Source organism: Rhopalosiphum maidis, chromosome 1 (assembly GCF_003676215.2).
Source record: "Rhopalosiphum maidis isolate BTI-1 chromosome 1, ASM367621v3, whole genome shotgun sequence".
Classification (NCBI taxonomy): Eukaryota; Metazoa; Arthropoda; class Insecta; order Hemiptera; family Aphididae; genus Rhopalosiphum; species Rhopalosiphum maidis.
The window spans coordinates 33,298,712-33,312,839 of record NC_040877.1 but is presented as its reverse complement, the minus strand read 5'-3'; the positions used below and the strand labels follow the sequence as shown (position 1 = coordinate 33,312,839).

The 14,128-nt window shown below is 27.7% G+C and overlaps 1 protein-coding gene across 1 annotated transcript in view; it reads right to left on the bottom strand.

Moving 5' to 3' along the window:
- LOC113553679 (rho guanine nucleotide exchange factor 17) overlaps positions 1–14,128 on the bottom strand; it is a 67,988-nt gene that overhangs the window by 32,931 nt on the left and 20,929 nt on the right. The window contains exon 4 of the mRNA XM_026957146.1: positions 979–1,056. Within this exon, the coding sequence (XP_026812947.1) occupies positions 979–1,056 (78 nt within the window). The remainder of the gene's footprint in view (positions 1–978; positions 1,057–14,128) is intronic.

Below are 14,128 nucleotides of genomic sequence, written 5' to 3'. Positions count from 1 at the left end.
ATTTGTTCTTAAAAAATATAATGCACATTTTAAAATTGATTAAACTTAAAAAAATGTTTAGAATTTAATGTAAACAATCTTTAAAGTCAATAAAAGAACTTTTATTAAATTCAAGTTCTGTATGATATAAACTGAACGTTGAACTCTTTAAAGTTTTCTTGCCTCAAGGGAATTAACGGAAAATTGTATTTTCGAATGTTCTTTAAAAAATAAGGGATCGCTTGTCATAAAAATGAATGCCATCGTATATGTGGAAATGACATAAAAAATAAAACTGAAAGAGCAAAATAAAACAAATTCAGTAAATATTGTTTAAGATATAACTACGTTCTGAGATGCATTGTTTCGAGATTATAATTATAATATAATCAAAATAACTATAGGATAAAAATAATGTAACTATAAACTAACACGGTAAATTAAAATATCGACCTTAAATTTTTTTAGTGATTAGTTTATTTACTGTAGGTATACAAATAATAACATTTTTAAATAATTTAAAATGACGAAAGCGTACTATATTCGTAGAAATTATTTAAATTTAAAACTCATCTCGAAATAATAAAAATAAATACTATTTAAATATAATAGGTAGAATTGTCTTACATATCCAACCAAAATTAATATTATAATATCTTAATATTAATTTAATTTTTATAAATATTTTTTTTACCATTATTAAAAAAAAATTGTTTATTTCTCGATAAAAAATAGGTACACAGGAATATATTATTATTCAATACACTTTATTGAAACCACTGACTAGTTTATTATTTGTAGCAATCACTATGCTGCATGTGTATAAAAAAGAGGAAAGTTAAATTATTCTTTTTTTTTATTCAATTCTACTATTATACTTTTGAACGACAATATTATATTATTATGCCATACTTCACATTATTGTCAATTGAGTACCTGCTACCAGTAGTATCTACTATTACTTCAGTTATATTTAAAAATGATTAAACCATTACTTACGTTCACTAAGGTATGTAGAGATTCAACATACGAACGCTCTGTATCATAAAGCTCAACCACTACATGTGTTCTCGTATCCTGAAACAAAAAAAGATTCCTAATAAAAATCTAATTTTTAAAACATCATCGTTATTCGTTATTATAGTATACGCATTATAATTATTTAAATAATACACGAGTGTGTGTATGTGTGTATGTGTGTATGTGTTTTAAACGAAAATTAACGTGAGTCTATAACGTGTGACGTCTGACCACATAAATTATTTTAGATCTTTTTTTTAATTCTTTAACAACCGGCAATGATTTTCTCTCCCTCTTCGCCATCATCTTTACTCGACCGGGGATGGCGCGTGGCGGTAAAGAAAATGTATTTTTTGGCCAACTTCCTAACAAATGGCGTGCGTCTGGTGGCGAAAATGACGTTCGCAATAATAATATTTTCGTCACGTTTCCACGGCCGCCTCTGCCACCATCACACACCCTGTCCACCTCTACCATCCCCCATACCACGACATCGGTAACACCGCCAGCAGCGACGCAATAGGTAGGTACATACGATAATATACAAGACACAACGTACGCACATACGATATCCAAAGACTAAAATACACTCAACGGATGCTCTGCACCATTGACAACGGCGAGGACGAGGATAAATCGAAATTTTAATTGGCCAAAAAAAAAACGGGCGTCCGTCGTCCAGAAATTTTGCGATGATTATGCGTAATCATGAATACGTCAAATAATATTATAAATGACATACGATTGGCGCCAAACACGATAAGTACATAAATATTTAATTATATGATATTATAGTCTTTGGGAATAGGACTCCAACAAACGGGCGAGGGGGTGTAAACTAGTCGTTGTATAGTTATATAATATATTAATATGTAATATGACTCCTACACATAGAGTAACTCCTCTCATTGGTTTACTTATTTCGCGATGACGTAAGTCCGGAGATGCCATACCATAAGAACCAATGTACCACACCCCGACGCCCGTTCATTGCGGGGTAGAGTTATAATGACGGGGTGACATCGCGCGACAGACGTTATTTTATAAATAAGTAGGTACAACAAAGTATATACGCGTTTCCGACAACGGAAACAGTACCCTGCCAGGATTGCAGAGAAAACATATTCCCTATCCGAAAAAAATATTTATCATATAGTTGTGTAACTTTTGCACAATAGTGGCTTATTATACTGTATACTACGCGTATTATGTAACCGTAGAACACTATAATATATCGTGTAGGTATATTGATATTTTATTGAATTTTTGTATTAAATATTAATCGATAGTGATATACTGAATTAATATTTTAGAATGGTATTCATGAAAATTTTTTTAGCTCCAACAGTTTAATATTGTAAAATTTTTAATCATAAATCATATATTTTTTGGAGATATTTAGACATTGAAATACATCTGCTCAGTATAAATTATAGAGGAATAGTATACAAATAATTAAAATTAATACAATAATAATTTTAATTATTTTGCTTAAAAAATATTTTTTTAAAGGCTTATGATCTTTTATGGCATCCCAGCTTTCTTACGGCATCTTTTAGCCTCTTTTAGGTGGCCTCTTTAGAATTTCGACCGTAACACTACTCATACATTTGAACAATCAAAGAATTGTTAACACTTAAAGTTCTTATCGTGAACAATACCTTTAAACTGTGTCACGGAGAGAAAAATCATAAATAATTATTAATTATAATGTGTTATTGTAGGTGACCACTTTTTATAATATTATACTACTTTAATTTAAAGTAAAATATATAATATGTACACATCTCCGCTTTTAGAATTAATTTATCTGATGGCTAATTTACGCACGGTTCTTAATGTTTAAATTATTATTCATAAGCCATTAGTCATTACTCATTACACATTTATAGTGTCGGCTTTAGCCCATTTAGATGTGCACACGAGTAACTATAGCACACAATATACAGTCTACGTTATATCTGACTTTTTGCTGACGTCTTACTTATAATACGATTTAGCACGTTTATTTATCAAAATATTTATATTTATTATTCATTAAATGTTATTTACTTATATTCGAATTAAAACTTTATATTTTATTTTTAAACTATTAATAACATGGTTAGTAAAAATACATATATTATTCATGTAGGTATATAAAATGTATTATACGATGAAATAATATCCCTATTAAAATGAGGTAGTGTTTGGGTAAAAATCTAATAAAAATATGTGTTGTTTCAGATTTTACACTCTGCGAACACCTGCTAAAAACGAAATTTAAATGAATTTTGTAAATAATAATCAAACGGTCACGTATGTTTGGTTCTTGGTCGTTTCCAAACCATTCTGCTCTTTCTCTTCAACCTCCAACAAAAACCATCGAGAGTACCATCGGAAGACAACGACGTTCAGACTCTTACCGGTGTGGCGACTTTGACGGCGGCCAATAGTTGTTGCGCAGCTGTTGCTGCGTTTTCGTTTAGTGACCGATCGTCGTCGTCATCTCCGTGAACGCCGTTCGCAGTCATTACACTTCATATTGGACACTTCTTCGGCATCGGGGCTGACAACAACGATATTCCATCTGAACGTGGTCGAGCGACATCCACGGTGTATGTATATTATTGTGTGTGTAAACTTTAATTATAACATACCGGTACCACGGTATCGGTAAAAGAGTGACTGGTAGAAAATAAAAAACTAACTGCCGTCGGATGTGCGCGTAACAAATGAAATGCGAAAAATAATCGACAGCAGATCGACGATTACGCGCCCTTCGTTTCGAGGCCACCGACGCCACCGTTACCGTGAAAATCTCTAACCAAAGGGTATTATATGACTATTGTTATTATTAATAATAATTATTGGTATTATTTTAAAAGCGCAGAATCGCGAGTGGTCCGACAACAACGACTGTACCACCTGCAGTATCGTCGACGCTGGTGCCGAGAGTGTAAAATACGTACGCCCGCGCCGGCAGACGGGTGGCGAGCTGTAGACAAGCGGGCAGACTCGAGCGCGCGCGGCTTACGTCACGTTTAATACACGCGCGACATGACGAGAGACTCTGACGGGCTATGTAACATTATTATTATACACGCGCGCTACACACACAAAATTATTATATATATTATTATTATTATTATATACGTAGTTTGCTATTTCGTCGGTCTCGTTGCTATGGACACGATTCGGAGAAAAGTCGGAAAATCATCCATTCAAGGACTATATCCGTCGAATGGTGGTGTGGTAGCAGTGATGTGGGTGGTCACGGTTGGAGGGTGATTCCGTTTTCTCTCGATACACCTGTTGTGTATGTAGATGTGTGGGTGTGTGAGTATTTTTGTGTTTAGTCAGAGGATTTCACTATCCCTTCTACCACGATACCCGTCCAGAGTGGCGACTCGTTTACGCGCCACACATGGTTACACAAATACATGGTGTGAGCTCGTCATTTTTATGCGATGTACCAACAATTCCTATACACCGCATAAGGTATGAATAATTATTATAATTATAATTATTTGTTGGCATATACTGCTGTACATCATAATATACGATTCTTCGAATCCAATAGTTTGAAAGTTTAGAGAATAATATATATACATATGTATTAAATAATACTTCCACCTTTTTGTGCAAGAGCTATAGACTTTTCTACTTACATATAATTACAGAAAGAGTATTTTTCTAATCCATCACCTTTATGAAGGTGATTTCCTGAAAACGAGTCAGAACAAGAACGATAATAAGGAGTATATTATTATATCGATTATTTTATATTACATATAAATATTTTCTAAATACTTATATAAAATAAAATGAAGGTAACTTACTAAACTGCAAATTTCAATGTGTTCTAATTATAATGATTTAGAAGTAATATATAAAGAAGCGTGTGTGAAGCACAGCCCCCACATCACTACATAATGCCAATGTTTGTCAAAAATACGTGTAATGCAATTTTTATATAAAAAAAACTAGAAGCTGTCTGTACAGCGAAAAAATGAGGTTAAGTTATACAGCTTAATGTATAATTGTATAGGTGGTATTTTGAAGGAATAATATGAGTTTGTGACATACATCAAGCAAAGTAATGCCTTATTTTAAGCTAGTATCATTCAATAAAGTCTAAGTGGTATTTTGATTTAAAAAAAGTTATTTTCCTCAGATGAACTTATCTGAAACTGTTGAAGCTGTTTTCAAGATAGATGTTATTCAAAAGAACATAAAAAAAAAGATAAAAATGAAAAAAATATGATTAATACATGTTGTAGAGTCAAAGTATAAAATGAAAAATCAACTATAAGTATACAACTTAAAATATATATATAAGAAAATCTAAACTAAAGAAAGTAAAACAACTTGCCACGAGAGTACTCCATACAGACTTGGTTAGCAAATTTTTAACATTTTTCAACTGATATAATCGACAAATCCACTTAATAATAAAACCTTTATAATTCACAGTATTGTCAACTTATTCAAAAACTGAATCAATATTAGAGGGTCTATAAAAAAATGTAGATAATTTTATTGATAAAAATAATTAAAAATAAATTAAATTCCTCATTTAATACAGTAGAAACGCAGAATCGGCATTTTATACAGCTGTAAGGTAAATACTGAATTCTATAGTGCGGTACTAATAAAGCATAACATTATTATTAACCACACACCGATGTTACTTTCAAAATTAAATAATTTAATTATAATAATATGATTTCAAATTTTAAATGTTTTTAATTATTATCAATTTTACGATATTATCATAATAATATTAACACCTTAAATGCTATGATATTCATATTTGGGTGACACATACCTTTGACCTAACCCTCATCAAGTTATATCATGGTTTACTAAAAAACAATTTAAAAAAAAAAATTGAAATTTTTCACATATATTAACATATTAATATGATGGCTCAGTTCAAACCTCGCCGTCGTTTATTGCGTATTGTACCGCCACCGTGCCCACTCCACTTAGAGTAACATCCACCTACATATTTTATTCATGCATTCTTAGAAAAGGGAGTAGTAGTGCGCTAAACAGACTCTACCCCTCTCAAGTGATAATATATTGACAAAGACTGATAGTCATTTAAATGAAAAATAATGAAAAAAAAAGAAATTCATAATGAACAGTAGGGTTTAATAATATGTTTCAATAGATTAGAAGTGAGACCCTGAAATGGATATCATGACCGATGTGACATACATATTTGTCCCTTAACAATTGTATAAAATAGGTAATCAGTATCTAAAATAATTTAAAAATAATTGTACAACTTTCATTTACAGAGGCGAAAGGTATCTAAAACAAAAATATACGTTTTAATGAAAGAAAATGAGAAAATTTTCTTTTATGTTCTTAAAATCGCTGTTTGTTTTTTACTTCACTGGTTTGTATCACATACATAAATATTAATTCTAATTCATAAATTTACGAGTAACATATAATATTTTACAAAGTAAATATTTATTACACAAGTACGTCCCGTCATAACAACAAATAATTATGTAAACCTCAAATAATAATGTATAGATACCTAATTAAATTATTTCCAGGAAACCTTTGGATATTTTCAATATTTCAATATTTTGCTCATCAGCAAATTGAAAAATGTATATTAAAATCACTAATAAAAGCGACTCAGACATTTTACAGTCTTTTGAAATTTATAACAATAGTTTGACATGTTCAAGTTCAACACATTGTCTATACAATTTTATACGTTCTTTTACTTTCTTGCACACAAGTTTAAAGTGGACAATTATTTAAAAATCTTAAAATTTTAAAAACCAAACTCCAATTTATGATAAGCCAACAATATCTAGATTCTATAACTATTGTCTGTTTATTGATGAAGATATCATTCCATTTATAAATAAGATGGGATTATTAATATTTTGAATCTTCACCAATGAATTAAAAAAAACCACTATTTTATATTATTAATTGTTTTAATGGAATTTATTAAACGATAATTATTTTTTTTAAGTATAATATATATATAATGAATTAATGACGTATGAGACGGTGGGCCCATTAAAAATGTCTATACCAGATGTTCAAGCATAAGCTAAGTAGCATGAATATTAATGATATTTAAACTCATGTTAGTATAGATCCTACCCAAAAATTAATTTGTATTAATATTACTATAACTTTACCACAATAAAATGCGTGATGTAATATAAGTTAATAGAAATTGATTTTACTAAATTTGCACAAAAAATATGCATAGAATATATAGAACTTTGTTAGCATCTATTTTTAATACGAAGTGATTAGTCACTAGTATATAACTACATTAAATTTCTTTGTCATTTTTTATGATTTTATAAAAACATGTTTTTATACTTAATGCGTAAGCGCACTGCGTTTTAATAAAAAAAAAACATTTTTATCATATACCAAGTAGTATTTCAGCTTTTTATTTAATTGTTTAGTACGTCCTGCATTTTTCATAAGTAAAATAATATTGTAAAATGTTAATAAAATGTTGATATACCCACAACATTTTTAGTTACTATCCACTTATCCAGTAGACTTTTTAAGTTAACTGAAAATGCTTACCAAATAATAAAACTACTTAATCAATAAATATATATATTACATCTTAAACTTAATTAAAATTAAAAATATGATAAAATTAACCTAAAAATTTTAAGTATTTTATAAAATATTTTTCATAAGTTTTTTTTAATAGAAATAAAAATAATTAACTTAAAACCACGTACATTTAAACATTTTTATGAACAATTTAATTTCAAATTTTAACATTACATATTCAAACTTTAATAACAATAATTTTAATACTGCACCTACTATATAGTAGAGTGACTTTACCAATTTTTAAATTCTAAGCCGAACGAAAAATGTGAGTGTATAAACGGTGATAACACTTCTTATAATAGAAAAAATGTATCAATTTTCACTTTCAGCATCTTTTTAGGTGGAAAATAAATCTAGTTAAGACTTCAGGTAGGTGCTAAAAAATTAAAAAATTACAGCACTTTTCTTTATAAATGGAAATAACAAGAAAAAATTTGAGGACAATCGAGAAATTTAACACAAAACTATTAGTTTTTGACTAAATTGATTTTATTATTTTGTGGTAATTAAAAAATATTTTTCGTGGGGATTTCGTATAACGTAAATTACTTTATTTTATACACACAATGATATTATCAAATACAATGTTTTAAACAAAAATAAATTCAGTAGATTAAATTACTAATATTACTTGATAATATAATAAATTACTTCAATAGCAATAAAATTAAATGTAATACATATATTACAGTGGCTATTAATTACGAGGTACATTCGATACCTATGTATAGGATGACGGTTACTTATACCTACTTTATCTTTTTTTTTATTATTTTATTTACAAATTATTAATAACATAATTGTACTAAGAAAATTTAAATATTCAATTAAACTAATAGCTATGATCTATAAATATAAAGTTCTCATATTATATGCATACATTTTATCTATTTATTCCAGATATTCTGTAATTTTACAAATATTTATAAACAATCATTTGTACACATTTCGTACGTTTAGCAATCAAAAAATAATAAGTAGCAATGTGGTCGAGTAATCTGTATAAAAAGATGCCATAAAATAAATATTTATAACGGATACAATTGAATAAACTGTATTATACAACCATCGTTTCCGCGCAAATTCCAGAATTCAAAATAGCTAAAATGTGTTAATGGTTCAAATCGTGAGCTACAAACCATAATAATTCATGCAGACCATCTAAAATAGATAAATCCATAACAGCACCATTACGTAAACGACATATTATGTGTTAGGCAATTGTTTTTTTTTTCATGCTAAATTCGTGTCTAAGCAAAATATCTGATATCATATAATCGCTAGCGAGCATTTTTGAGTGTTGCGAAAAATAACGTGACCGTTTAATTATTATCAGATGGATTATTCTAATTCTGAGGTAAGTATACCCGTACTGCGAAAGCACAGGAAAAAACAATGTTCTTATATATTATTGCAGACAAAAAAATTGATCCGACAAAGAGTATTTTCAAATGAAAAAAGAAACGGCATTGGTCGTGTTTAGATTTACGGCCGTAATAATAAGCACCAGTGCTTAAGTGATTCGCGAAACTTATTAGTTTAATAATATGATATCCTATAATAACACAACGCGTACATTTTTTCGTCTGTCTCCTCCGACGAGGTTAATGCACTGCATATACGTGCGCAACACACTCAAACACGCACACAAATTAGCTCACGGCACTCGTATACAATATGTTATATTATTTCATCTCGAGAACGTCAAATGGACAAACTATCGTCGTCGTTCGCGTTTATCGTGCATAATATACAGTAAACCATCTTCAAAACGCTGATCATTCCGAGACGGTTTTTCGTTTCATTCATCGCACGCCATATACCAATGAAAACATCATTGGAAAACGATTTAAATATTATACTGAGTCTACATGTTTCTGCGGACAACCGCACCGTGCGCATCTCGGGTGCAACGAGAATATCGAGAGGTGTTTCGATATAGTCAATTCATCTGCAGTTGTTGTTATCGGGAGATGGTTTCAATAATGAATATTATAATAGAGATTCATTAGTGTTACGTCACGTTGCATCGAAATCACGGTATGATCGATACACTTATACATTACACGCACGTTATTATACTTACATATTGTAGGTAAGTACTTTAGCTGTTTTTTACACCTGCAGATGTGCGGTCGTGAGTTCGACCGCGATAAAATTAATAATAACATTGTACACGATCCGTGTGAAAAAAAGATTTGTACGTATTATCGTTATCATTATTTTAATTTTTTTCCCTCCCCAATGGAAAACGACAAGCAATTAGCGTACGAGCGTCATGACATCGTTTCGAGAACATTCTCCTCCTCGCACTCCGTTACGGGTTGTACATGATGCATATACTAGTATATACAACACATGACGACGACCGATGGCGACCGCCGTACGAGCTTTTCTATTTTTGATGTTGCCTGCAGGGACGGCGGAAACGAGAAACGATGACCGTGCGACTACCAATTCTCTCACCCGCTCAGTTACTCTTTTGCTCGCTCACTCTCTGTCACACACTTTATGTACACAATACTACACATATTATTCCATTACCACGTCGATGGACTGAACCTTGACTTAACGAGACCGATATCGCATGCCTATACATATTATCACGTTACTTATGGGTGTTATATATAATACAAATTGTTATAAAACAAATATTTACATTATTAAGATCCATAATTGATAGTCACCCTAATAAATATAAAAACATGTATGTACGTTCAAACAATATATCTGTATTATGCACACAAACTTGTATTATACTGAACGCGTGTGCATAAAAGAAAATGGTACAACGAAACATAAAATGTATAGCTCTCAGTCACTATTATGTACTACATCTACTACATAATTGATATTTACTGCGTTTCAAATTTTAATTTCCAAGGGCGCCGCAGACACCGCTATTGCTTTGGTATTATAACTACTAACTACTAATAATATTATATTATAATATATTTGGACCGATGTAAACAACAACGAACGACAACGCTATTGACACTTTAAACATTTTTGTTTACTTCGTTATATTGTCATATATTTTAGTATACCTATTATTATTAATCATTTTTGTTATTCCTGTCATCATGATTTTAATTTCACGTGAAAGTATACGGCGAAAATCTATATAGTTTTAAATGAGTGAATTTATTATTAAAATGCTTATTGAAGTAGGTAGAAAAAAATGTATTGGCAATTAAATACATCACTGCAATGAAAAAAAAATACATAATTGTCTTTATTAAACGATAAATAAACTAAGTCAATATTTTATGTCTATATATCTATTATCTATACAAGGTATTATCATATTATATATTGTAAACTGATTGCAATACGTATATTTAAATGATAAAAATTCAGATTCCGTATTTAAAAATTTAATAAATAAATTGTATCTTACTTTTTCATAAGTTAAAATATGTCAATAGTCAATACCAATGAACTTGACTTCATGTATACTTCATCAGTGCCTATTAATGATTTATTACATTTAAAATGTTTCTAACATTGAGTATTAAACAAACTTATAGTGTATACATTATTTACGTACAAATACTTACATATATTATAGAACTAACCAAATTACATCAAAAGCTAAATAAATAATTATTTATTCGTTATTGCGATGTATAATAACACTGGTGAGTTTATTTATCTAGAAAATGTACGAACATTATAGGTACCTATGTAAATCACTTCATAAATACATATATTGAATTTTTTACTCTCACCCCATACATTAGTATTATTAGCATGTTAATATTTAAATAATTAAATTAATAACTTGACTTTTTTTTTTTAATTAAAAACTGTATTTATTGTAATTACTGGCTGGATATTTTATAACAAAAAAACATTTTCAAATAATAAATCTATTATAATTTATAATATACGTAATAAATGTTTGTATATATGTATTTTCTTGAACTATTTGGAATTTGTCCTAGAATTACTAATAGTAAATAGACCACCCTGAATAAAGTGCAAGTTTATGTTGAATGAGATGAAACAAAATCGCTCCAGTTGACACAAAAAAAACAATGTCACAAAAGTAAAATGTTATCATTAGATTTACGAAACAATATAAAACAGAAAACTTAATTTTCTACAACAATATGATTTATTATGAATTTAGTCCTAGAAATTTAATATATTTATTAATAGGTAGGTATTGTTGTTTTTATCGAATTTGAAATAGATTAATTTACATTTTAATAAATGTTATTAATAATTATTGAAAATGTAGTCTTCATTTTTATAAAGAACTATAATGGAACATCTAAAACATTTCAACTTTTACAACGTTTTATTATTTTTATTTTAAACACATGAAATGACAAATAAAATTTAATTAATAAGTTATTACTTTAAAACAATTTTTGAAATACATAATAATCATTATTTCTTATACATATATTTATATAATCATTTAATCGTGAATGTCATTAATAGATAACTTTCCACATGCAAGTTCATCAAAAAACTGGGTTCATTATTAGTCCATTAAAACATGTTTAATAAATAAATATGTATATATTATGTATTTTATCCTTCCCTTAATCATAAAATATACTTATTATGTCCTATATATATATTTAAAAATAAACAAAATATTGAAATAAGGTATAATATAGAACAGCAAAATTTTATTTTTAAATTTAAAAAATAATTGATAGACATATAAAAAAAAATATTTAGAATTAAGTTTAAGAACATTGTTATATTTTAACCGATAAAACAAATAACAATGTTACACGTTGACATTTCAACAACTACAAAAATGCGAGTACATAACCTTGTTCAAAATTTTATCTATGTAGCTTATTTAAAATATTTATGTATATTAATAATGGGTTTCGAAAAACTTTTGTGATTTAACATGTTTTGTGACAAAATGTGTTTTTGAGATAATTAATAAAACTCAAGTATAATAAAGTCGGTTACATTTAATTTTGGACACGTTTTATGTAGCAATGATATTTACATGGAACGAAATACAATAAAATTAGTATTATTAGTTTTAGCGTTCTTAAGTTTGAATCGAACCAGAAAAAGAAAATAATAAAATCTGTGTTTTAAAAACATGAAAGAATAAAAAATATATAAAAATGCAAACTATAAAATGTGCTCAAATTACGTAACTGTTGAACTATTATATATTATTCCGATGTTATTTAAATAAAAATTAGATAAATAACTATATTAGTTTAACATAAAATCATGCTATCAGAAATTAAAAAAAAATTACGAGGACTTCATTATCGGTAGAATATTTATGAATCTTTAGAGAAACCATTATATTATGCTAAAGAATTAGAAATATAATCATTATCTAAACAATTGACAATATACTAAAATATTTTAAAAATGAATTTAAATGATATATTTTTTTTTAACTTAAACTTAGGATACATTACTTATTATAATTATACCATTAACTATGGATACATTAAAATATTTTATGACCGTACAAGAAAACTTTATACGATTTTTAAGACTGTATATTTCGATGATCAATTATTATTATTATTTATAAAACAAAGGATAAACAAATTAAACTTAATTTAAAATGTTAGTATTTTAATTATAAAAATAGCAAAACAAAATGTCTGCGAAATGTGTTTAAATAATAAATTAGAATTGCGTTAAAAGAATATACATGAATTAATCCATTTTGTGACAATGAACCCTTGAAATTAAAATGTAATTTAAATGCAAATGGGAAAACATGATTTTACAAGACATAGGTATGTACCTTATACATCAACAGATAATTAATACAAACTGTATCATGTAATGTCTACGATTTTAATACAGATTGAAACTTTTTTCTAGCAATGTTATGAACTGCTCGATTTTCGAGATTATAGTTTGCTTCAAATGTTTAGTTAATTTAAAGTAAAATTAAATTATACTAATATAGTTATTTTTTATAATATATTTTGATAGCTTAAAATTAAATAAACTAAATAAAATTTAATAACGTGAAAAAAGAAATAACGTGATTTAATTTTTAATTTAAAGTTTAAGTACATAATTTTTTTAAATAGTTCAGTTTCACATTTTCACGCTCATAGATTATTTTTAATTTTTTAAAAATTAGAGCTCATGACATCACTTAAGTTTTTTAAAGTATATTTTTTAACAATCTAATCCGTAGTTAACTATTTTAACACCAAAAACATTTTAATAAAAAACCTAAAAAACCTTTTTAATACTTCTATTTTATATAAATTTACCTTTATTATAAATCTTTTTAATGCTATACAGGTTAAATTTTTATTTTATTTTCTGTTATTATTCATGTTATATTTATATACAAATGTTGTAGACGTATATAAAACTATTAAGTATTGTTTAATACGCCAATAATTAAGCCAATATATTTGGAATTTAAAAATATATCAAAATTGTGTAACAAAATTTTAAAAATAAAGTCACTTCAGCTGATATATTATTATAAATTATAAATATCAACAATTATGGACATATAATCCAAAATATCATATTATTTAATCTAGAA